The sequence below is a fragment of the Mustela lutreola genome, chromosome 4, assembly GCF_030435805.1.
Source record: "Mustela lutreola isolate mMusLut2 chromosome 4, mMusLut2.pri, whole genome shotgun sequence".
Classification (NCBI taxonomy): Eukaryota; Metazoa; Chordata; class Mammalia; order Carnivora; family Mustelidae; genus Mustela; species Mustela lutreola.
Window position 1 is genome coordinate 153,266,155 of NC_081293.1, and position 26,691 is coordinate 153,292,845.

General features: G+C 36.2%; 1 protein-coding gene across 4 annotated transcripts in view; it reads right to left on the bottom strand.

Annotated features, from left to right (window-relative positions):
- SKAP2 (src kinase associated phosphoprotein 2) overlaps nt 1-26,691 on the bottom strand; it is a 190,708-nt gene that overhangs the window by 52,771 nt on the left and 111,246 nt on the right. For all 4 annotated transcript variants that reach the window (XM_059171411.1, XM_059171410.1, XM_059171408.1 and 1 more), the window contains exons 5-9: nt 20,421-20,498; nt 19,308-19,391; nt 3,090-3,214; nt 2,145-2,208; nt 1,661-1,798 (exon numbers count right to left, since the gene is read on the bottom strand). In XM_059171411.1, coding sequence (XP_059027394.1) covers nt 1,661-1,798; nt 2,145-2,208; nt 3,090-3,214; nt 19,308-19,391; nt 20,421-20,498 — 489 coding nt within the window. The remainder of the gene's footprint in view (nt 1-1,660; nt 1,799-2,144; nt 2,209-3,089; nt 3,215-19,307; nt 19,392-20,420; nt 20,499-26,691) is intronic.

The window sequence follows — 26,691 nt, forward strand, 5'->3', positions numbered from 1 at the left end:
AGATGCCATTTCCCTAGGACCAATCAGAAAGGAAGGAGCTATAAACATACAGCTCCTTTAAAATACTATTCCCCACAAAATTATGCTTTTACACTAATCATCTTCGAGGGTAGTGAAAAACAATATGTAGATGCATATTTCAGTAGTTTCTGTAGTGCCTGAATTTATAATACCATTACATTCATTAATTCTTATTGATTAGAAAACCATTCTTATACTTTCATATATGCCCTTGCAAGAATTTACCAGATACAATAATGAAAACAATAACGGTGATGTGAGAATTTTCGTGGGCTTGTCATGATTCAAGCACTGTGCTGAGAGCTCATTCCCTCCATCATGATATTATCCCCATTTTAGTGATGGAAAAAAAGAAGAATTTTATAGATGAAGATAAAGAATGATAGGCTAAAGAAAAGAAAACTTTTAAGGTCATTGCGCTGGTACATGGGACAGCCAGAATTTAAATTTTTTGACTCCAAAATCCTTGTGCTTTTTATTACTATCTCTACTGACTTCATTGAAAATTGTATCGTATCTGTATGTTAATTTGGAACATTCTGAGTATTTTTTAAATCAGTTTTAAAGGTTTATACTACGTTGTCCAATCATTCTATTCAGGGCGCCTGGGTGGCTCAGTCAGGTAAGTGTCTGCCCATGGCTCGGGTATAATCCCATCAGTCCCAGGATCAAGCCCCACAGTCAGGTTCCCTGCTCAGCCGGGAGTCTTCTCCCTCTGCCCCTTACTCTGCTCATGCTCTTTCTCTCAAATAAATAAATAAAATCCTTTAAAAAAGTCATTCTATTCAGAGAAAAATAACTTCTCTGCATGAGATGTTGGTTAAATCTCACATTGCTCTTAATCCCTCTTTCTTCTCTATTGATTTTTTTAATAGACAGAAAAAAGCTCATTTCAACCTACCGTATTAGTAATGCAATGATTCCCTGAATGTGTTCATATTCTAGGTATCCTAAGTCCGTGATACCTATTCTGTTTTAGCTTAACCCTCAAAAATACAAATCAAATAGCTAATAGACAATTAATCTTATGCTACAGAACAGATACTAAGGCATATTAACGCTAAACAATTGCAGAAAATGTAGAATAAGAAAACTTGTTCGCACTGATGATAAAATATCAAGTGAGAAAACTTCAAGCCTCAAAAGGCCTTTGTTTATGGTGCAACAATATTCCTCCAAGACAATGCAATACACCACAGCAATGCAATAAACCACAGGAATATATGAGGCAGAAGTTGCTGACATATGGGGAGTGCACAGAATTTCTGGTTAATAGAAATTCCAAGATATATAAATAAAAGATGATGTGTGAGTTGGTGGAAAAAACTGTAAGGCAAGTCAATTTTTTAATTAAAAAATTATGTAGCATAAACAATGCTAATGAGCCAAAAGTCCCATGAGATTAGGACTGTATCTGCTCCATTTTAACATTCCACTCACTTTTCATAAGTGTACATCCACTCGCTTGAAATACCTCAAGCAGAACCCTTTTCATAAAATAGGTTTTTGAGGATTTTCTTTGTCCGTGTTTTTAACAGCTCACCATTTCCATTCAAGTTGTCAACTTGATGACATATGACATTGCGGGGTGGGGGGGAAGCCCTAAAAATCCTTAAATGAATCACCAGATGATAGATACCTGGAAGTTCTTCGTAAATTTCATCATCAATGGGTTGGCTGCTTGCTGGTGGGCTGCTGGTTGGTAAGGGATGGTCAACATCATCATATAATTCTCCTCTTTCATCATCGTCTTCAGGAATAACATCAGATCCCATGTCTGAAAAATAGGTTGCATGAGGCAAATTTTTTAAGGATGCAAAAGAGGTTTTCAAAACCCTATTTTCTAAACTGCTGCAGCCCAACAGAGTCACAGGCTATATTCTTAACTTGAAGCATTTTCCAAAACTGATTATTACATAAATATGTGAATTGCAAAGTTTCCAGTTGGTACTTATAGAAAAAAAACACTTTAATAAATCTGAAGTAAACAGTCTGTATCAGGACTAGCATGGTACTTGGTCATTCTCATAGGAGTCATTAACGTTCCATATATGAAAATCCAAATTCACTCAGTTATTCAATATTTAAAGACTGCAGTGACTAGTTCCACTGATTGCTCTTACCTTGTAATACAAAATTCAGCTGCTGTACCCATTCTTCGGCATCTTTGGGAGAAGCTGCTGTGAACTAATAAAAAAATAAACAATAATAAGAAAAATCACCACATGGAAATGAAAGGTATGTCGCATTCTTATCACTTCTTTACGGCCATTAGTAATTCTTTTCATGTCTGGTACTACTTTTCTTGCAAGGATGCTTCTTATAATGTACAGTTAATTTAGACAAATTTACGTAATTGAAGCAGAGGATGATGGATTTGAAACTCTGATCAGCAGCTGGCAGCTGTGCAGGAAAAAAAAGCTGCTTCTCTTCATCAATGTCAAAGACAGAACTGATGAACAAAATTTGCCCTTGACAATTAGAAGACACCCATGAATTTCTTTAGACTGCCGGGTACAGTTTTCTTAAAAATGTTCTTGTCAGATTCCAACACACTACTTGACAACTTAATTAACTGGCTTTCAACTGCAATCTTAGATATTTAAAACTTATTAAACATACATTCCATATTGATGCTGGCTGAGAGCTCCTGAATCACAGAGCTGATATGTGCTTTTACCTTCATTTGCTCCCACAACCCTAAGCAATACAATATGCATTAACAAGCTGATATTTTTCTTTTGATAATTTTACTCTTTCTGCAATGTAATTCTTTTAAGAAATCACGCAGTGCTATTCAAATAGATAAAAAATGCAACATGTGAAGTAGTTGATAAATTATATATTCGTTGTTCTCTTTCGAGAGAAGATATCCCTTGAACTAATCTGAAATTTTTTTTAAAAAAATCTATTTCTTCTTGTATGAATGTTCATTGTATAAAATCAGTATCTTTTATTAATATTAACATGTCAGGGAGATCTGTTTTAACAAGACGTTAATGTCTTTATAAATGAAATCATCAAAACGTTTTATCAACTTAATTTCCAAACAACACAAAAACTCCAACCTGATAGATACGTTTATCAGGGGCAGAGATTTCAAAACAGCAATCTTTCTTCCCATCCTTCCGAAGAGTGTTATTCATTCTGACATTGTAACCATCTATTGAAAATTCACCTTTCTGTTGCTTGTCTGTGGAAGATAAAATGAAAGTTAGAATTTCATTTACTGCAGTGAATATGACTGCTCAGTTGATTATCTTTTATTTAGATTTTCTCTGTCAATTCTTGGAAAGGGTATTTTTTTTGTCATATTGTTTTCATAGTATTTAATGTTCAAATAATGTTTCTAGATATCACTTCTAATTCTAAAATTACAGAAGTACTGGGATGGTTGGGTTCACAAAGGATATCTTAGGGAGCAAGAGGAAGAGGTCCACAGAAAGCCTTATTCAGAAGGAAGCATGAAAATATGACACTTTGTTGTAGGGAAAATCTAAGAACTGGAACTCAGAACTTGCTGGACAAACCCACTCCAAATTCTTTTTTTTTTTTTTTTAAAGATTTTATTTATTTATTTGAGAGAGAGACAGTGAGAGAGAGCATGAGTGAGGAGAAGGTCAGAGAGCAAAGCAGACTCCCCATGGAGCTGGGAGCCTGATGCGGGACTCGATCCCGGGACTCCGGAATCATGACCTGAGCCGAAGGCAGTCGTCCAACCAACTGAGCCACCCAGGCGTCCCCCCACTCCAAATTCTTGACTGTCTCAGAGTGATAAGCCAGAAGGAAAACATGGAACCGAAAACTCACTGGGCTTTTCTACCACCATCGCTTCTCATTACCACCTTCCAATACCCACCTCCAAAAGGTCTCTAAAACACAGCACTTCTTTTAAAAAATATCTCCTACGTTGGTACAATCTGAACTGTAAATTTAAAAAGCAGAGTCAAACAAAACTACTAGGTGTAAAAGCTATGAGGGGAAAACAAAGTATTTGGCCGGAGAGAGGAGGAAAAGCAAGACAGGAAGCATTCGTGGCTGAAACAAAACCAAAGAAAAGTCGGTTTCTTAACCCGTCAGCGAATGGGTAAGCGACAAAACCATGTCTGAATCCCACAGGATGAGGAGGCAAAAGAAAAAAGACAAGTTGAGCTTTTGCCCGATATTATTTTAAAGACAAAGGAGGACTACAGCAAAGGACTTAATACTCTGAAAGTGAGATAAAATTAGTCAGCTTTCCAACTTCTTCCAGTTATTCCATTTTGATAGAAAAGCTGCACCACTATAGGTTTCCTTCTAGGTTAACCTGCAATTTCAGGATCGTGAGAAAGGGCAACTATCTCTTTTATTGAGCTCAGGGAAAATCTAGAAATGCTTCCTATCATGGGTGGAAGGTTCTTTCAACTCTATGAACCAATAAAACATTTATCTCCTTTTCTTAAATACACTAATTTAATGGCTGAAGTAACATACAATTTTAAAAAGTTACTGAAGGACACCTGGGTGGCTCAGTTGGTAAAGCATCTGCCTTCAGCTCAAGTCAGGATCCCAGAATCCTGGGATCGAGATCCACATCCAATTCCCTGCTCAGTGGAGAGTCTGCTTCTCCCTCTGCCTGTTGCTTCCCCTGCTTGTATGCTCTCTCTCTCTCTGACAAATAGATACATAAAATCTTGGGAAAAAAAAAAAAAAGATTTTTTTTTGAAAATACAAAATGAGAAAAAAAATCCGAGTTAGAAATTCCTAATTTAAATCTGAACACTCTAATCATATTAAGTCATAATTTACATCTCTCCATGATCTAAAGATTAGAAATCTGACTTATGGAAAAAGCCTACTATGTATTTTATGATGTTCAGAAAAAAACAAAACTCAAACCAGCATTTCCCAAAGTGTGTTTTATGGGATATTAATAGGTTTCTATGATCAAATAAGTTTGGGATATCCTGAATTATAAAGAGTTAACCAGGTTTTGTTAACCCAGGACTTCTTGAAGCTCTTAATACATTTACATATTGATTGCACTTCTATGAGAAAGTTTCATTTCTCCCAAAATGCTTTGTCCATGGAACCCTTTATTCATAGAACATTTTATGGAACTGGTACTTCCAGGACATATTTCGCAAGATATCTGATTAGAAAAGTATTACCGGGGTTAAGTATTAAAATAATAAATGGTTAAGCATTGTTGTTTAACTTAAATTCTCAAAGAAGACTAAGTCATTCATCTACTCATTGAACAAATCTGTATCGAGCATTTAAAATAGGCGAGGGAGCATTACAGGTATGGTGAGACAAAAATCTAGTAACACGTCATCACACCTGTCCCACCTTCCCACTGCAACACACACACACACACACACACACACACACACACACACACGATACAAATGTAAGTGCTCCAGGAATATTACTCAGGAATATTACTCAGTGGTCCACTAGACGGCCAAAAGATTTAATTTTCATTACAAAAAATGGCAATAGAGGCCAAATAGAAAAGCCACACAACAATTTTAAGAGATTTCTTTAAACTTGCACAAAAAAAAAAAAAAAAAAGGATTTTCAAAGCCCAGATGAAAGAAGGAGGCTCCCTTGCTGCACAAGGCCTCAATTGCTCTAATCATTTGGTCCAACTCACCTAAAGCCCATGCTTCCTATCTTTACTCTGGGTCTGAAATTCTTGGCAGTGTAACACCAGTGGGGATGGAAATGCATAAGGAGTGGTTTATACCTAGAGATGTAAAGTCGGCACTATGCGTTTGGAAGAATTGCAGGGAGCAGGAAACTTTCTTGTGCTAGATCATCTAGAAATCAGACAACTAGGCCGCCAAATGAGGTGACCTCGCCTTAGGCTAGCAGAACCACTTTAGACGATACCCCAGAAAGTGCTGTAGGGCCATGTACCAGATCTTCTGTTAGACTCTAAGAGGAGAACATGAGCAGCCTCTAGTCAGATGAACCAGAGAGAGGCCATGAATCCAATCTAGAGGTAAGTGCCCCAATTACAGAGACAAGGATATTAACATCCAAACATAAGTCTAAGAGGCAAAGCAAACAAAGGAACAGAGGTGCCACAAAAATACTATGTGATACAAAAACTTAGTATTCAAGATGTAAAAAGCAAGAGCAAAGTAAGAGAAACAGATATAAACAATTGTTCTGCATCCTTTATAATGTAAAAAAAAAAATCTAAAAGAGATGAAAGATAAAACAATGTAATATAAAATAAAAGGGGAGATGGCTGAGACAGATACTGGAATAGAGTTGGCAAATAAGGGGGAAATGCTGTTTAAGGAAATGAAAATGCAGCAGCAAAACAAATGATTTATTCAAGTAATAAGAAGTTGAAAATATTGAACATTGTTGAAAAATCAGGTCAGATATACCTAAAACTTTCTACCCCAACAGGTAGGGGGAATAAAAAGAATAAAGGGGAAGAGAAAAGAGGAATATGATGGATATGGAAGACTGACAAAAATAAAACATAAGAGGGGCGCCTGGGTGGCTCAGTGGGTTAAAGCCCCTGCCTTCGGCTCAGGTCATGATCTCAGGGTCCTGGGATCGAGCCCCACATTAGGCTCTCTGCACGGCAGGGAGCCTGCTTCCCTTCCTCTCTCTCTGCCTGCCTCTTTGCCTACTTGTGATCTCTGTCTGTCAAATAAATAAATAAATAATCTTTTAAAAAAGTAAAAAATAAAATAAAACATAAGAGAAATGGGTATTCCAGATGAGTGACAAAAAAACACAGAGCCAATAATCAAAGATTTAAGAGAAGAAAACTTCATTCAGCCAAAGAAAGACTTAGGTCTACAAAATAGAAAGTGGTATTTTCTAACCAAGTAAAACTAATAATAAAAAGAAACTAATACCTAGACCTATTCAACTGATAGTTGAATATTTGGGAATAAATGACCATATATGCATCCAAGTGAGGGTACAAGTATGAGACCAGAAAGGTTGAAGAGAATGGAAGGAAATTCATAACTCTTTCTTTTGCAATAGCTTTTGCTATATAGCTTTTGCAAATGCATGACCATTAAGTAGCCTTTTTTCTTTTCTTTTTTTTTTTTTTAAAGATTTATTTGACAGACAGAGATCACAAGTAGGCAGAGAGGCAGGCAGAGAGAGAGAGAGAGGAGGAAGCAGGGTCCCTGCTGAGCAGAGAGCCGGATGCAGGACTTGGTCCCAGGACCCTGGGATCATGACCTGAGCGGAAGGCAGAGGCTTTAACCCACTGAGCCACCCAGGTGCCCCAAGTAGCCTTTTTTCTTATTAGCCAATGTGGGATAGAAAGTTCAAGACATGAAATGGACATAGAGACAGTTTTGATTAACTCTTCTCTCTTCACATTAGCATCTCCTCCAGAGAGATAAAAAGGAGAAAACCATAGCATTGTATGACAATCCATAATAATTTATATATAAGTTAATTCCATAGTGCCTTCTGGGATAGTTTCAAGGATACTTGTTGGCTTGAGACAGACTGTTTTAAAAAAAAAATAGTAACATGCTAATCAAATGGGAAATAAAGTCATGTAAGTTGATTTATCCCAAACTGCAAAAGACTAATAAGTATTGCATTTAAGGGAACTTCCCAACTAGAAGCTTATTCCTTTAAGTGCCAAACATCTGTAAAATGTTAGTCATTATAATAGAAATCTTTCTGAAAGATATACTTCCCTGACTTCTCAAACAATTCTCTTAAACATAACATTTTCTTGATGATTTAATAGTATTAATTCAAGTATTTAGCTTTTATGTTATAACACATTGACACCCTCTGTATTTTAAGGTGTTTGTCCCTCTATTAAATTTCCCTCAGCTTCTTTTTTTTTTTTTAAGATTTTATTTATTTATTTGACAGAGAGAGATCACAAGTAGGCAGAGAGGCAGGCAGAGAGAGAGAGAGAGAGGAGGAAACAGGCTCCCCGCTGAGCAGAGAGCCCGATGTGGGACTCGATCCCAGGACCCTGAGATCACGACCTGAGCGGAAGGCAGCGGCTTAACCCACTGAGCCACCCAGGCGCCCTTCCCTCAGCTTCTTTTTCACACTTTAGTCTTGCCTATATCATATTGTTCGAATTTAATGTCTATAGAACTGAAGTCTGCCAGGAGAAACAAGATAATAAAATCTATTAAGTAAGTAAATTAATTTTACACAATTCTAATTCAGTATATTCAAGGTTAAAAAGGAGCTGGCTCTAATCTCTTACAAAATAAAATTCGTTCACTGCCTTTTAGGTTAACAGCTGTGTTTTAGGTTTGTGGGGGGTTTTTTCCATTTTATTTTATTTTATTTCTTTTCAGTGTTCCAAAATTAATTGTTTATGCACCACACCCAATTCTCTATGCAATACGTGCCCTCCTTAATACCCACCACCAGGCTCACCCAACCACCCACCTCTTCCCTCCGAAACCCTCAGTTTGTTTCTTGGAGTCCACAGTCTCTCATAGTTTGTCTCCCCATGTGATTTCCCCCAATTCACTTCTCCTCTCCGTCTCCCCATGTCCTCCATGTTATTCCTAATGCTCCACAAGTAAGTGAAACCATATGATACTTGAGTCTCTCTGCTTGACTTATTTCACTCAGTATAATCTCCTCCAGTCCCATCCACGCTGATACAAAAGTTGGGTATTCATCCTTTCTGATGGAAGCATAATACTCCATAGTGTATATGGACCATGCCTTCTTTATCCATTCGTCCGTTGAAGGGCGTCTTGGTTCTTTCCACAGTTTGGTGACTGTGGCCATTGCTCCTATGAACATTGGGGTACAGGAGGCCCTTCTTTTCACTCCATCTGTATCTTTGGGGTAAATACACAGTAGTACAATTGCAGGGTCATAGGGTAGCTCTATTTTTAATTTCTTACGGAATCTCCACATTGTTTTCCAAAGTGGCTGCACCAACTTGCATCCCCACCAACAGTGTAAGAGGGTTCCCTTTTCTCCACATCCTCTCCAACACTTGTTTACTGTCTTGCTAATTCTGGCCATTCTAACTAGTGTAAGGTGGTATCTCAAGTGGTTTTGATTTGAATCTCTCTGATGGCTAATGATGATGAACATTTTTTCATGTGTCTGTTAGCCATTTGTATGTCTTCTTTGGAGAAGTGTCTGTTCATGTCTTCTGCCCATTTTTTGATGTGATTATCTGGTTTTTGTGTGTTGAGTTTGAGGAGTTCTTTATGGATCTTGGATATCAGCCCTTCGTCTGTTATGTCATTTGCAAATATCTTCTCCCATTCCATGGGTTGCCTCTTTGTTTTGTTGACTAAACGTTTCCTTTGCTGTGCAGAAGCTTTTGATCTTGATGAAGTCCCAAAAGTTCATTTTCGCTTTTGTTTCCTTCGCCTTTGGAGACATTTCTTGAAAGAAGTTGCTGTGGCCGATGTTGAAGAGGTTACTGCCTATGTTCTCCTCTAGGATTTTGATAGACTCCTGCCTTATGTTGCGGTCCTTTATCCAACTCAAAGAAATCCTTTGAGTTTTTATCTTTGTGTATGATGTAAGAGAATGGCCAAGTCTCATTCTTCTACACATAGCTGACCAATTTTCCCAGCACCATTAATTGAAAAGACTGTCTTTTTTCTAATGTATATTTTTTCCTGCTTTGTCGAAGATTATTTGACCATAGAGAGTCTGTATCTTGGCTCTCTACTCTGTTCCACTGGTCTATGTGTCTGTTTTTGTGCCAAAACCACGCTGTCTTGGTGATCACAGCTTTATAGTAAAGCTTGAAATCAGGCAACGTGATGCCCCCAGTTTTGTTTTTCTTTCTCAACATTTCCTTAGCAATTTGGGGTCTCTTCTGGTTCCATACAAATTTTAGGATTGTTTGTTCCAGCTCTTTGAAAAATCCCGGTGTAATTTTGATTGGGATGGCATTGAAAGTATAGATTGCTCTAGGCAGTATAGACATCTTAATGTTTATTCTTCTGATCCATGAGCATGGAATGGTCTCCCATCTTTTTGCATCTTCTTCAATTTCTTTCGTAAGTGTTCTGTAGTTCCTCAAGTACAGATCCTTTACCTCTTTGGTTAGTTTTATTCCCAGGTATCTTATGGTTCTTGATGCTATAGTAAATGGTGTTCTAGGTTTTTTAAGTACCCAAAGACAACTCACATTTCCTGAGCTCCTTCTGTAGGCCCAGAAATTTAATAACTTATCTCATACATACCATGAAATAATTCTAAGAAAAAGAAGGTATTTATTACAATCCCAGCACTGATGGAAAAACAAACTTTAAAACAACGAATTTGCTCACAGTCACATAACCAGTAGACTATAAAATCCAGGACCCTCACATAAGTGATTACAAAGCCTTTGTTTTTTTGCAACCATTTCACACTGCCTCCTAGAAAGACGTTTCTCCAAGTATATTTCAAGAATCACCAACTACATTTGATCATACATGCCAATTAAAAATACCAGAAATGGCTACTACTTTGTACTTGCTTATGGAACTCTTTCAGGGTGGGTCCGGGAAACAAAGTTTGGGCAAGTATCCTAGGTGATTCTGATACACACTAATGTTTGAAAACCCACTGTTCTAGAACATGCAATTTATGAAATCTTGGTAGAGATGAACATTATCTTGCTTTCCTCCTGCAACTTGGGTCCAACTTTCTCAGCTTGCTTTTGGGGCTCCTCTACCTTTGTCTATCTCTTAAACAGCCATGATGCATCATATTCTAAATCTTCCTCTCTTCCTGCTTCACAATTTTCTCTGAGCAACCTTGCCCAATCTAAGAATTAAATTTCTACGAGTATCTTATGATTCATAATTCCTTCTTTTTAGTTCAGCTTCAGGATTTTATATCCAAATCTTCATTTGGTCACTACACACGTTTCACTTCTTTAACATCATATGGGCACAATAAATATAACAGTCCCACAATGGAGATCATCTTATCCCCTCTCCCACAACACCTGTGATCTTACTCATTATCAATCTCCTTATCAATCAATGGCACCTCCATTAACTGAAAGCTCCAACCCAGAAAACTGAGCATCATTCTTGGTTTCTTCCTTTCTCTTCATCAACCGCCCCTACGTTCTCTCCCTCTAACCCACTGCCACCTATTTTTCCAATAAGTCCTATTTTTCTTGCAAACATGCTTGCTTTTCCTCTTTTTCACTCAGAAAATATGCTTCAGGGGAGCCTAGGTGGCTCATTCAGTTAAGTGTCTGCCTTGGGATCAGGTCATGATCCCAGGGTCCTAGGATTCAGCCCCACATAGGGCTCCCTGCTCAGTGGGCGTCTGCTTCTCCCTCTCCCTTGCCACTTGTACTCTCTTCCTTGCTCACTTGGCTTACTCTTCCTCTCAAATGAATAAATAAAATCTTACAAAAAAAAAAAAAAAAGAAAGAAACTTTTGGTAACATCTGCTTCTTATATTTAAGATGGCCTTTCTCCTTAGCGAATAACTCTTGCTATTTCCATAAGTATTCATGCTTATTAGTAGGAAAAAGGAAAATATGCCCCTTAATACTAAACCTTTCCATTAAACTTCATCAAACTGATTAATAACTTGCTTTAGGCCCTCAGGTAAAGATATATGAACATTTTTCCTTGTTTGTACAGCTCCCAGAAATACAGATGCCAATGCTAATTCAGCCACTTGAAATATACTTCTGGTGTTTTGAGTTATACCATGAGGAAATATCAAATTATTACTATTTTAAGTGAAAAATACTATATGCTATATATATATTTGTTACTTGAGAGCCCCAATTGGCTCTGAGTAATAAACACAGGCAATATTTATGAGTCCAAAGGGAAACACTTTAGTTAGAATTAACAGTGTGGTTTATATGATCTGGTAGCAGGAAATTTTAGGTATTTCCAAAACCTTTTTTTCCCCCTTAAAAATAAAAGCATACTGCAAGCATAAAAATCAAGTGGTATTTGTACATATTTTCAACCACAGGTATAAACTTGGGTTAAAAAAACAAGGCAGTATGAGGTAGGGGTAAATGGAGAATAAATAAATTACAGGCATGTTGTAGAATGGGAATTTAAAGCCCTGTTTTTTGGTGTTTTGTTTTGGTTTGGTTTGGTTTGGTTTTGGCTATACCTACTGTTTTCTTCTACAACTGAAAATCAGATCATTATGATATGGCCTATTAGACTAACATAGCATATGGCTATTGTTAGGATAAACATTATACAGAGGGCCATACTATCCTACACATATGATCCTCTTGGAGCCTCCCAAGATCGTTAGAGAATAGACAGCACTCCTGCTATTCACGCAAATGACAGGGGATAAAAGTGTATGCGAGAACCTGCAGTTCCATCACACGCGACCCACGCTGAGCAATCTCCCTGGGCTCTCAGCTTCGGCACACATCTTGCTTCCAGTCTCACCTTCTCCTCACAACTGTCAACATGACTTTTTTTTTAAAGATTTATTTGACAGAAAGAGAGAAAGCGCACAGAGGGGGAGCGGCCGAGGGAGAGGGGAAAGCAGGTTCCCAGCCTAGCAGGGAGCCTCGTGCCCCGGGGCTTGCCGGGACCATAACCTCAGCCAAAGGCAGATGCCCAACTGACTAAGGCACCCAGGCACCCCTCCACATGATCTTTCCGACATGCAGTCGGAGTCGGTCATGCCACCTCCTCACCTTCCACGATCGCAAATGTTCACTGTGCCTCACAGGAAAGGCCAAACTTCTGCCTGAGGCATGGAACAACCTGACGCCTCCCTTCCCGGCTCCCAAGCCTTCATTCATCTACTGCCCCAGCCAGCTGGCTCCTGCCTATCATCCCATTTCATGAGTCCCCTGTGCCCACTCCTCCAAGCCAATGTATTACACCACTCTGCATTAAGAATACCCCACACATAGGTGTTCAAAGAAAACCTATCATCTATAGATTTATGTATATACACAGCAGTACACAGTTTGACCTGAAATATGTCTATTTTCAATCTACACATATCTCTGATCTATAGATATACTTTTAAATCAAACAGTGTGCTGTTTTATTGCAAGCCAACCTGACGTCATATATATATGTCATAGATATGTCACAGTTTTGGGTTTTTGGTTTTTTTTTTTTTGGACAGACATCCATGCTAGCCTGTTTTTTCTTAATTTCAATTTAACTAGCCAACATATATAACATCAGTTTCAGATGTAGAATTCAGTAATCCATCAGTTGCGTATAACACCCAGTGCTCATCACATCTCCCTAATGCCCATCACCCAGTCACCCCACCCCTCACCCCTCCCATCCCCTCCAGCAACCATCAGTTTCTTTCCCATAGTTAAGAGTCTTTCATTGGGGGCACCTGGGTGGCACAGTGGATTACGCCGCTGCCTTCAGCTCGGGTCACAATCTCAGGGTCCTGGGATCGAGCCCCGCATCAGGCTCTCTGCTCAGCAGGGAGCCTGCTTCCTCCTCTCTCTCTGCCTGCCTCTCAGCCTACTTGTGATCTCTCTCTGTCAAATAAATAAATAATAAACAATGTCAAATAAAATCTTTAAAAAAAATTCAGTTCACCCATTAAAAAAAAAAAAAAGAGTCCTCTCATTGTTTGTCTCCCTGATTTCTTCTCATTCTGTTTCTGTTTTCCCCTCCTTTCCCCTACAATCCTCTGCTCTATTCTTACATTCCTCATGAGTGAAACCATATATATATATAAAACAGCTTCTTTATCCATTTACCTACCAGTGGACACAGGTGTTTCCATGTCTTAGCTATTGTAAATAATGCTGCAGTGAACACGAGGTGTCTATCTCTTCGACTTAGTGTTTTTCGTTTTGTTTTTTGTTTTTCAGATAAATACCCAAAAGCGGGATTGCGGGATCATAGGGTAATTCTATTTTTAGTTTTTTGAGGAACTTCCATACTGTTTTCCATAGTGGCTGCACTAATTTTCATTCCCATTAACAGTGCACAAGTGTTTCCTTTCCTCCATATCCTCACCAATACTTATTATTTCTTGCTTTCTGACAGCCATTCTAACAGCTGTGAGGTGATACTCATTATAGTTTTGATTTGCATTTCCCTGATGAGTGATGCTGTACATCTTTTCAGGTATCTGTTGGCCATCTGTGTGTCTTCTTTGGAAAATTTCTATTCAGATCTTCCACCCATTTTTTTTTAAAGATTTTAATTTATTTGACAGACGGAGATTCCAAGTAGGCAGAGAGAGGAGGAAGCAGACTCCTGCTGAGCAGAAAGCCCGATGTGGGGCTTGATCCCAGGACTTTGGGATCATGACCTGAGCCGAAAGAAGAGGCTTTAACCCACTGAGCCACCCAGGTGTCCCCCTCCACCCATTTTTTAACTGGGTTTTTGTTGTTGTTGTTATTGAGTTATAAGAGTTCTTTATACATTTTATCAAATAGATTATTTGCAAATATTTTTCCCATTCAGTAGGTTGGCTTTCCTTTTGCTGATGGTTCTTTTGCTGTGCAGAAGCTTTTTAATGACATTTTCCACTTATTTACTTTTGTTTTTGATGTCAGATTCAGAAAATTATCACCAGGACCAAAGTCAAGGGGCTTACAGCCTATGTTTTCTCCAAGGAGATTTATGGTTTCAGGTCTTACTTACTTAATTCATTTTGAGTTACTTTTTGTGTATGGTGTAAGATAGTGGTCAAGTTTCATTCTTTGCATGTGGCTGTCCAATTTTCCTAGCACCATGTTTTGAAGAGGTTGTCTTTTCCTCATTGTATATTCTTGGCTTCTCTGCCATAAATTAATTGACCATATATGTGTGGTTTATTTTGGGGCTCTTTACTCTGTTCCATTGATCTATTTATCTGCTTTTATGACAATACCATACTATTTTAATAACTATAGCTTTGTAATATAGTTTGAAATCAGGGAGCATGATACTTCCAAGTTTATTCTTCTTTCTCAAGATTGCTTTGGCTATTTGTTTTTTTTGTTTGTTTTTTTGTAGATTCATACACATTTTAGGATTGTTTGTTCTATTTCTTAAAAAATGCCATGGGAATTTTGATAAAAATTACACTGAATCTGTAGATTTCTTTGTGTAGTATGGACATCTTCTTCAATTTCTTTCATTAATGTCTTATAGTTTTCGATATACAGGTCATTTACCTCCTTGTTTAAACTTATTCCTAGATATTTCCTTCTTTTTGATACACTTATAAATAAGATTTTTTTTTCTCTTTCTGTTAGTGTACAGAAATGCAACAAATTAGGTCTAATTCTCTAGTTAGGTTCATTATATTAGGTTTATTATATTATAGGTTAGGTTTATTATATTATATTATATATATTATATTAGTTTATTATATTATATTATATTATTATATTATATCATATCATATTATATTATATTAGGTTTATTCTCTAGTGAAGTTTATTATATATTGAAAAGATACTACAATAAAAAAATTGTAAACACATAGTATAATAAATAACTTTTGATGTACATTTTTAAAGACTAGATAAGACCAAAGCTACTTGCAGCTGCCACATACTGTATGACAACTGGAATTTTCTTTAATTGGGGAGTGGAGGTAGGGGCAACAAAACCTGTTGAGTGGGAATTAAAGAGATACTACAAACTAACCACTTCTCTCTTAAAAGTGGGAAGAGATAAGGTTCAGAATCCTGATTCAAGATTATACAGAGGTTTAACAAAAAATATAAGACAAAAACCATGAGTTTGGAACAAGTTCCTAAATAGGCTACCATTTACAGACACTTTGGAGGGGTGGATAACAACCAAGTTGTAGAAAGAGCATGGCTTTGGAGCTAGAAAGTTCTGCCCTAAATCCTTAATAGACTCTTAGTAGTAGCCCTGTGAGGACCTTTCCTGCCTAGCCTAGCTCAGTGTCTTTCTAAACGGTCCTTCCCACCCAGCCTCTATTCATTCGAATTCACCCTCCACAATCCTATTGCTATTACTTCCTAAAAACCAAATGTGGTCATAGAGCCCTATGCTTAAAGGTCATGCAAAAGATAAAATACTTAGCAAGGCCCTTATTCTCATAAGGCTCTTGAATCTGATTCAAACCCATTTCTTTAGCCCTGTGGGCCCCCTTCCCTCACTCACTCTGTGCTCTAACTTGATTTCAACTCTGGCATCATCTGAGGCCTTTTACAGCTCAGAATCTCTTTTGTTCCCCTGCCTGGAAGGCCCATTTTACCCTTCTTTATCTGACAAGCTCCTAGTCTTCCTCAAGGCCCAATAAAGAGTCATCTCCATGAGGAAGTATTCCCTAATTCCTGTAGGCAGTTAGCTACCGTCCCTTGTTATCCAAAGGTCTCATATTTAAATCAAATACTGTACTGCACTGAGATGATCAGTTTACCTACTCTGCCCCCTCCTCTATTCCCATGACTTCCCCTTCCTCTCAAGGACACCCACAAAACTCATACTGGGAGTATCTCTACGGCAGGATTATCTCCAGATCCCCAGTGCCTAGTATCTACCTAGTGTCCAATAAATATTTATTCAGTAAAAAGTGAATAAATGAGTGAGTGAATGAATGGTTATCTTGATGGCACCCAGAATAGCTAAAAATCTAAGAAGTTTGATGAATAGGATTTGTGACAATCAAAAGAAGAAGAAAGAGATAAAAGGATGGATGTGATTTCATAAAGTGACAAAATATATACGTATATATTACTTAAGGGCTACAAATGCCCATGAATAATAAATACAAATATTATTTATGGGTACAAAGGTAAGTGCATTATTTACCCTAGAGGGTGGAACTACTCTTTCTAAGCCATTACTATCCTGATGGGTCAAAATGTTTTTTTGGCACACACGGTAAGTTATAAAATGTGAACTATGCATCTGTCAAACAGTAACAAAGAACAGTTTAACCCAGTAAGTGGTATCAACTCCTTCTGTGCCTCTATAATCCATTTATCTAAATCCTACTTAGTTGGAGGATTACAGTTATCATACATCTAAATAGCTCTAAAGTTTAGCCAAATGGTTCATACATATAGTAAACCACGCTGTACAAATCAGCTATCTGGTTTCACAAAAGAAAGTAAAAGTTTCACAAGACATTTTCCTAGAAAGAAAAGGATACAAAGGAAGGAAATTAGAATCATGCCAAACAAGCAATTAAGAAGTGTCCAAAGATAGGTTCTTTCCCTCCCCTCAAGTCCCCAAAAGAAGAACTGGCCAAAAATTCTAAAGGAAGCAGCCAAAAGAACCACTAAAAACAGACGTAAACTCTCAGTGGAGACTTCAGAGTAACAGGGGAAAGTTTTATGGAAATATACACCAGATCCTCAAATATCTACATTAAAAAAGAACACTAGAATAGTAATTTTTTATAAAGTGGTGGCGTACAGGTGGCTGAATGTTCCACAAAATAATTCGAATATAAATTACAAAGAACATTCTTACCATAAGTTCTCATCAAATAAGAACAGAAATAGGAATTTAACTAATACCCCCTGTAAAATAACTAGAATTTATTTACTGAAATAAACATATTTATTTGAAATAAATACAAATATCCCTTAAATTGGGGGAAAACTCTTGCTAATCTTTGACCTAACAGTTGTTATATATCAGCGAGGACGAGGAGTGGACAAAACAAACATTAGTATTCACTGAGGCTTAAAGAAATTAGAAATGAGAAACCTAACTGAGCCAGAGTCACAGAGCTTCCCCTGGTCTTATGAAATAGAGGATATTTCCTTGTGGAAAAGTTAGATCCTGATCTCAATTCACAATGGTGTACCAAATTATATTTGTCATAATAATGCATGTTTATGACCTATGGTAGTCATAACTGAATTTCAGCTTAAATTTTCTGACAAAATCACCTACTTACCCTGAGCGGAATAAAGAAGGCTGCCTGTTGAGAGTTATTTCTAGTTTACACTTCACTGTTGCCATTATTACATTTGAACATATTGTAAATCAGTGACAGACTGCAAACTAGCCACTAAATTAATTCTTTATTTGTTAACTACAATAGCCAAAAGATAATAGCCAACTTCTAACATCACCTACGTAATACAAATTTATCTGAAACGTGTAAAATTATCATATCTGCATGTGTAAAATAATCCTATCATACAAATTTATCTGAAATGTGTAAAATAATCATACCTACATATCTAAGGAAAAAGGCCCAAAACTGCAAGTGATATCAAATGAAACATAAATTTCCAAACAATACCAACAAGTAAATAATTCGACAGGAAAGCTTGTATTCAGTGATACTGGACTTCTATGTCATTTCTGGAAATGAATGCTAGTGATTTCTATATATTACCTTTACTTTACAATATTCAGGTTCTGACCTGCTGTTCCTAGAAAAAAGAAAAACTAAGAAAGCTAACATTCTTTAAATTTTTCAGTATTTTATGGCTTTATGTGTTCAAATACTGAGCTTGAAATTATGTGGGCTCTGAGTAAGAGATGTATGAATCAGCAAGTAAAGTTACAAAATGTATCTTTCTGTTTCTATGTTAATGGTTAGAGCACCGACTCCACCATTATGCCTAAACTCAAATCCCACATCTGCCACTTACCAGCTCTGTGACCTTGACCAAGTTACTTAACCTCTCTGTCCTCAGTTTTCTAAACAGTAAGACAAATAGAACTAATAATAGTACCTCCCTCACAGAGTTGGAGTTAGACCAGTTAATACAGCTGCAGGGGAAAGAACAGGAATCTCTATGGAGGTGTCTGCTGTTGTTATTGAAATCCGTGAAAGAAGCTGAGGAAGGTGTGGCACGGATTTCATTTTATCTAAAGTTTTCTTTTAAAACTATCTGAAAGAAGAGGCGCCTAGGTGGCTCAGTGGGTTAAAGCCTCTGCCCTCAGCTCAGGGCATGTTCCCAGAGTCCTGGGATGGAGCCAGGGCTCTCTGCTCAGCGGTAGCCTGCTTCCTCCTCTCTCTCTCTGCCTGCCTCTCTGCTGCATACTTGTGACCTCTATCTGTCAAATAAATAAATAAAATCTTTTTTTAAAAATCTGAAAGAATAAAATACCTTTTTCTCCCTTCAAAACTCTCACAGCCCTAATGGTCTTAACTTTTCTCGAAATTCTATAACTTGGATGATAAATATTTCCTAAAATGAAAAGCCACATCGATTTTTATCTCTTTCCTAATTGTGCTAACTTTAAGGGCATTCTGGAATTTGGAGCATTTGGCAAATAAATAAAACTGTAAGTTAGTCTCAGACTATAATTATTAAAATTCTCAGTTATTCTTTCTCCCATTGTCTTCAGTTTACTCTGTTGCTAAAATGGGGGTATAAAATCGTCCTTAAAGCCCTCCTACAGCAGAAGTTGATGACTGAACAACAATACTACCTTTATCACTTCCGTAATAATAGAACACTGTTTTACTGAGAGCACACCAGCGTTTCTGCCATTCAAATCCCAGGAAGCTGTGATCTACAACAAAGGAACAGATAACACACATTACACATACAGCATAAATGTAACGTCATTTCCTTATTATAAAAGGAAAAGTTTGTTGACCTGATTTCTAAGATTTCTGCTAGCTCTAAAATTCTATGACTAATTCACTTGTATCTTCTTCTCCAAGAGACAGACAAACACAAAGTTAAAAGGAATAAAGTGACGCAGAGATAGGACTGCTACACTTGGGGCGAACACAGGGACTGTCCAAAGGACATGTGATGACACAGCTTTGAGACAATGGATTCATCTGAGTCTCATTTTTTCATCTGTTATAAAAGGGCCGGGGTGGGAGGGTGGGTGCAGAGTTGACCTAGACTACTTCTATTATCTCTTTCAACTTAAAAATTCATCTAAGAAAACCAAGCAACTAAGAAATGGAATATAAACAGAAAGGCCCCAAGTAGTAGGGACTACTCGTGAGAAAAGCAAAATGGTAATGAAGAGGCTTCCTGCTTTCTGTTTCCCATGCAGTAACACCACCTCTATATTTCATTTCCATTATATATTGGTGCTGAAAGAGTGAGACCATATGATCAATTCCCGATTATCACAACCAATGGAGAGGAACACTAGATGGATAACAGAAAATGGCAGACAATACGCCAGGCTTGATCAGAACCACAGCAGACATGGTGTACGCCAGGTCAGGCGCAGGGTAACCTGCTGCTCAGCCAGGAGGGAAAACAGTGAGAAATCCCATCCTTGAGAATACGGTCATGGCCCGCGGCCTTCCTCTAAGGGGCAGGAAGCAGCGCCTGAGTCATTTACAAATAACCACGACTGGCAACTAAACAAACACCTGACCAAATGTGCTGTTAATCAAAAATTGGGAGCTAAAAACTATATTTTGTGGCTGGGATAATGTTATTCCGATTTTCCTACAGTTTTAAAACCCTTCAATCCCCTAAAGAACATATTGCCTCCATATGTATACTGCATACATGTTTTATATAAGGATAAAGCCATTTTTAGATTTTTCAGTAGAATCTTATAGTTTACCTTTTCTGCGTTTTTCAAGGTAGCCAGCCTTTAAAACAAAAGGAAGGTCCTGCGCTGCAATTGGAGGAAACTGGTTTCCTGTGGGAAGTAGAGGAGGAAAAAGAACTAGTGAGTAATCCGTCTTTGAAAAACCAAGTACCAGATCTCATTAGGTTCAGTGTACTCACAGTCACCTAAATTAATTAAATTCAAGTCTATTAGCTTTGTTTCAGATCCATTCCATAATCTTGTCTCTCCCCTGTAAATCTCGAGAGGAAACAAGTGTTCTGAATTCCTATATCTTAATATATTATAATCCCCCCAAAACAGTAATATTATGTAACTGGATGGTCTCTGCAGGGCAATACTTTATGATCTACATTCTCCAAGGGAAAGATCAGGGAACTATTATCAATAAATGCCATAAATCCCTGAGAGAGAAGTTAGGAATTTCAAATAAATCCACATAAAGTTTCTTTCCATTTATATTAACTCTTCAAGAATTTTAATGCTTATTGACTCTTAAACTGCATATCTCTGTTCCTACCAAGTAAAACATAAAACAATTTTTTTCCCAAGAAAATCAAATGCTAAAATTTGTTTCTCTGGGAACACAGCAAATACAGAGAAATCTTGTAGACATTCAACTGAATGCTTTAGGTTTTTCTAGGACATTTGAGAGTCCAAAATTTGGTAAAACAATTTAATAGAGGGATGCCTGACTGGTTCAGTCAGTTAAGCACCCAACTCTTGATTTCGGCTCAGGTCATGATCTTGAAGTCTTGAGACTGAGCCCCGTGTTAGGTTCTATGCTCAGTACAGAGTCTGCTTGTCTCTCTCCTCCTACCCTTCCCCCAGTTTGTGTGTGTCCTCCCTCTCTCAAATAAATAAATAAAATCCTTAAAAAAAAAAAAAAAAGCCAGTAGAATGACCATAAACAAATACTAGATACCTACAAAAAATTGGAAGGTTAAGGCAAAAGTTAAGTGAATTAGAAATCATATATTCACGGTCATGAATTATAGATTATTCAGTAATTTCCCAAGTGTTCAATATTTTTAGAAATGTCATTAGAACTCTAATACAGTTATCTCAGCATTTTACTGGAACTCTAACAAGTGAAAACAACCAATCTAATGAAAATTGTTGTGGAATATACCCAATGGAAATAGCATCAATATAGTTTATCATTTTTTTTAAAAAGTATTTTGATAAAATTTTTATTATATACAAATTCATCATAGAATTACCAGATAAGTTGTTTTAATACTATATTATAGGAATCACAGTAATTATAAAATCAGATATTTTTCCTTAATAAAGTTTAAAAGTAAAGCACCAATTTCAGTTCCATGGTGGATCAATTTTAGTCAATAAACAAAACAATATTATTAAAGTATATTTTAAATAGCACACTGATACTGAAATGTATAAAAAAATTTAGAGAGAGCCAATATAAACATTTGACTAGTTGTTGAGTAAATGTATCCATGTTTCTTTTTTCAGAATAAATTTGATCCTACAAAGGTAAAAATTTTGCACATATAATATTCTATTATAATGTTTTGTATTTAATATTTTGTACACCTGTTGGTGTTTCATGCATTTTAATTTTGTATAAAGATAGAGAATGCTTTCTGTTTTGTTTCCTGTATCTTTCTAGATGATGTCCAGTATCCTGCAGACATTTCTGGCTGCCTAAAGGATATGCTGAGTACTTCACTTTAGGAAACAGTCTATAAATGAGCTTCAGTTCCCAGAGCTATTACTGGCCCAGAACTCATTATTCCACAAGTAAAATTTAATTATATTTTACTTAACATTTGTACAAAGTTAGATGCCATTTTCTCTGTTTCTAGAGAATATATAAGAGATACAAAGACAAAGATTTGCCAACACATTTTTTTTCTTATTCTAAAAAATTTTAAAAACAAAAATTCACTAGTATACCTGGAAACTGAAACCAAACAAAAAGACTGTGTCCTAGCAAGGCAGAGAAACCTAAACTTAAGGGGGGTATAAATATAAAATAAAATGGTTTTGTGCTACAGCAGGTACCTAGACGCTGAGTCTGACACTGATACTGACTTTAAGATGCATGGTATAGGTTACAAAAGTCTGTGATGACATCTCAGTACCGAAAATCTGTGATTTTCCTGAGGTCATTAAGCCTTGTAGGGTATCAATTTCCTCTTCTAAAACATGAAAAACTTAGATCATCTCTAAGGCCCTCCCAATCCTAGGATTCAATGAAACATAGCCACAGTCCCGTTTTTCTTGTACTTTCAGTAACAAATGGCCAAGGTCCAAGATGGATTCAGTTTTCAAATATATCAAATGGGGAATCTGTGCACAACATATTTTTGGTAGAGCAACTGGTAACTTCCTTCAGATCTAGCAAAGAACTCTTCTGTCCTTTCAAAGATTGATTCCTAGCTAGAATCTTGGCCTGAAAGATCTGTGAAAGAAATATACAAATGAAATATTTCTCATATCCTAATAATTCTCCCTCCACATGGAAAATTTAGAATTTCAAATGTTTTATTGTTTTTTTACTGGCAAAAATTATTATGAATTCCATGGGTATACCAAACAACAATAACCTTTTAAGAAAATAATCACTACAGTAACTAAAAGATTACTAGTAATGTTAGCTTAGAATACTCCTTTCAGAGAGCTTATCTTCTCACTTCCCATTATTACTCTTTTCAGAAAGGACTGATCAATGACATGCTAGTACTGGTGATCTCTAAGGCTAATATAACATCTCCTTTAAAAAAAAAAATTTGTTCATGCTTAGAGACAAAAATGGTCAGTTTCCTATTAATGGGACCACAGCATTCCCAGGGGAATGAAGCCTTGCAGACAAGGCTGTAAAGACTGATACAATGACTCATGTGATGAAACTGGGGGCAAAAGCAGAGGTTGCAACTCACAGGTTTACCATCTGTTGGTCTCTCCACCCCTTTGTAAAGTGGCAAGTCATTCTGAAAGCCACCAAGCAAAAACTGAATAACCATTAGGGTAATTTGAATTTGCCTTTATTAACTCTACTTCTTGAAATGGAAATTCCAAAAGCCTCATGAGAGTTCTACCATGTCTTTAGTACGTCTTTCTGAAACCAAAGAAGAGAACAGTGATACACATGTAGGAAATGCTTCACAAATATGACCCAAAAGATACCGAGGCTCTGTTGAGTCCAAGCAAAAGCTTCTGTTATATCAAAAAAACATAATCATATATAATTGTGGCTGCTATTAATTTTCTTGGTAATCTACTGAAATATGCAAAATTTAAATGGGATTCATAGAATAATTAAGAATCAGAATTCAGAAAAATATGAAATCAAGTGTGTGTTCATCAATATCCACTAAAATAATAGTCAAAAAGTCATAGATCAAAAGAATGTGGATTATACTATCCATAGAGTTATTATCTTTCCCATTCACTTACAACTGCTTCTTTAACTTTGGAGTACAAATCAGAATTTGAACTACCTAAGTACATGTCTGAAGACTGCTTTTTTAGATAAACTTTTAATATAGGAGTGCTGTCCCTAGCTCATAAAATTAAGTGTAAAGAAAATCTCTTTAAGATTTCAGATTCTTTGGACTAATTTTTTAGACGAGATACATTTTTATAACATATTAAAATTATTTCTAATGGAAATAAATGTTTTATCTAAAAATTCCAGAGTTACTGATTTATGGAAACCCTTGTAAGACTCCTTCCTATTTGTAAGGATGAAAGTATATCAATATATTGAATAAGACTGATGATTCACAGACCTGTACCCCTGAAACAAATATTACATGTTAATTAAAAAAAAAAAGGAATCAGTCATTTAAAAATATGCCTCAATATGAGAAATTTCATGCTACAAAAAAGACTACTATTTCATAGAGTATTTATATGGGCATACTTTATGCTTTTATAAATGCTATTTTTTTAATAATACATAATTAGATTTCACAGAAAGATTTTATTTCTTACTTTTAAAATAGAGATGGTATTTCTTAGGATTGTTTCTTATTTTTTTATTTTTTAAGTAATCTCTACACCCAGCATGGGGCTCAAATAAGATCAAGCATCTCATGCTCCAGGCACTGAGCCAGCCAGGCATTCCAAATGTTACAGAAGGATTTTAAATCAAATTTGATCTCCTATATAGAGTAACTTCTCAGCTACTCTGTGACTGCCTATATTGTTTTTGCTTGTTGGCTTGGTTTGGTTTGTTTTAGTGGCTTAAAACAAAGCGAATTTATTGTCTCATAGCTCTGGAAGCCATAAGTCCAAAAAGCATCTCCCTGGGCTAAAATCAAGATGTCAGCAGGGATGTGTTCCTTCTAGAGGTTCTAAAAAAGAATATTTCCTTGTCTTTCCAACACCCAAAGTCTGAGCTGTTTCACTGGCTATTGTCCCCCTTCTACCTTCAAAGCCAGCAATGGCTAGTTGAGTCTTTCTCACAATGCCCTCTCTGGTTCTTTGTCTCCTTCTTAAGGGTTCTTGTGTGTACTTTGGGCCCACCTGGATAATCTCCTTATTTTAAGGTCAGCTGCCTGGCACCCTTATTCCACCTGCAAACTTAATTCCCACTTGCCAGGTAACAACATATTTGCAGGCTCCAAAATAGGAATGTGGACTTCTTTGGGGGCAAAAATATTAAATTCAGGAGGGGAAAAAGCCACCTTTTATAAAGTCCGTGATATACAAATACTTTGAGAAAAGTATTCAGCCTATTACCAAAGGCAAATGAGATACAAGCTTAAAATGGAAATACTTTTTACTTCAGTTAAAAATAAAATTGTAAATATATCACAATTTTCACAGATACTCTAAATAATATAAAACAATTTTCACAGATACTCTAAATAATATAAAACAATTATGAACTGAATTTTAATTTAATGTTCATCTTTAATTTAATTTAATGTTCATCTTTAACACAAAAAGATGCCCCCAATCCAATTTTGCATCTTAGAACTGTGAGTAAAACCCTGGGTCTTGGATTCACATTGCAGCTTGTTCACTAGGTCTGTGATGGCAACAAGTTACTTAATTTCATTAACTTTACTTTTCAAATCCTTGAATATAACTAATAATGAAGAATTATAATTCATTATAATTATAATGCAGATTTAGTAGGGTAGTACTTAATTAAGATTAAGAAATGTTAGTTCTTATTATTACTACGACAATTCAAATTTGCCAAGTCCAGTGTTCCATACACAAGAAAATAAAAATGCTGAAAAAATAAATGACTACAATAAAACTTGGAAGCCAAATATCTTTTAATAATGCAAATTCCCTTCCAGCTATAGATATTTGGCAAAAAAAAAAGTCTGATTCATGAAAAAATATTTGATGGTATTGTACACAGTAAAGATTAGTAAAATGAAAAGGAACACTCTTAATTCATTTATTAAATAAATATTTACTAGTTTATATTATGTGCCAAGCCCTTTTCTAAATATTACCTAAAGTAGAGAGCCATAAAAAAATAAACTCAACCTATTGAAAATTTGTTGAAAGCATTTTTTAAAAAGTCAAATAACTTATGTATAAAATTTAATGAATAATAATAATTGATCTTCCTCCTTCCATACCTGTAGTACCTCTGTATGAAACAGAACCTTTTCATATCCTTAGACTATAAGATCTAAGCATTCTTTTTTAAAAGCATCATAGTTTAAATAACAAATATATATATAAACAAAAATTAGTATGCTTCGATAAGGTAATAAAAACTGCAACAGCTAACATTTATTAAACCTTTTCCACTAGTTAAACATGATACAAGTCATTATCTTATTTCCCTCTCACACAGCTCTAAGAGGTAAGCATTATTAGTAGCATATTACCAAAGGCAAAAAAAGGTCACACAGAGTAAGTGGTGGAACCAGGAGCCCCATATCTGTCCAACAAAGCCCATTCTTGGAATGCTATGTACCATCATTGAAGAAATAAATGAATGCCTATCTACAGAAACTAAAAGACAACAATATTGAATTACAACTCTATAGCATTAATCATAATTATTTAAAATTAATTCCTTAACAGCAGAATGATATATTTAAAATGTTTAATTTAAAATTTAAAATTCTAGGATTTCACTTTCTATAAGACTTTAAAGAAGTCAATTTTGCTTCCTAAACATGTCTTTTAAAAGACTTCCATTTTGGTTTAAACACACAAACATGCAACAAATTAATAAAGGGAAAAGAGATATTTATGGAAGGAAAAGGAGGCTCTTTTTACATGAAGCTTCCTCTAGCAAATTACATAAAAATAA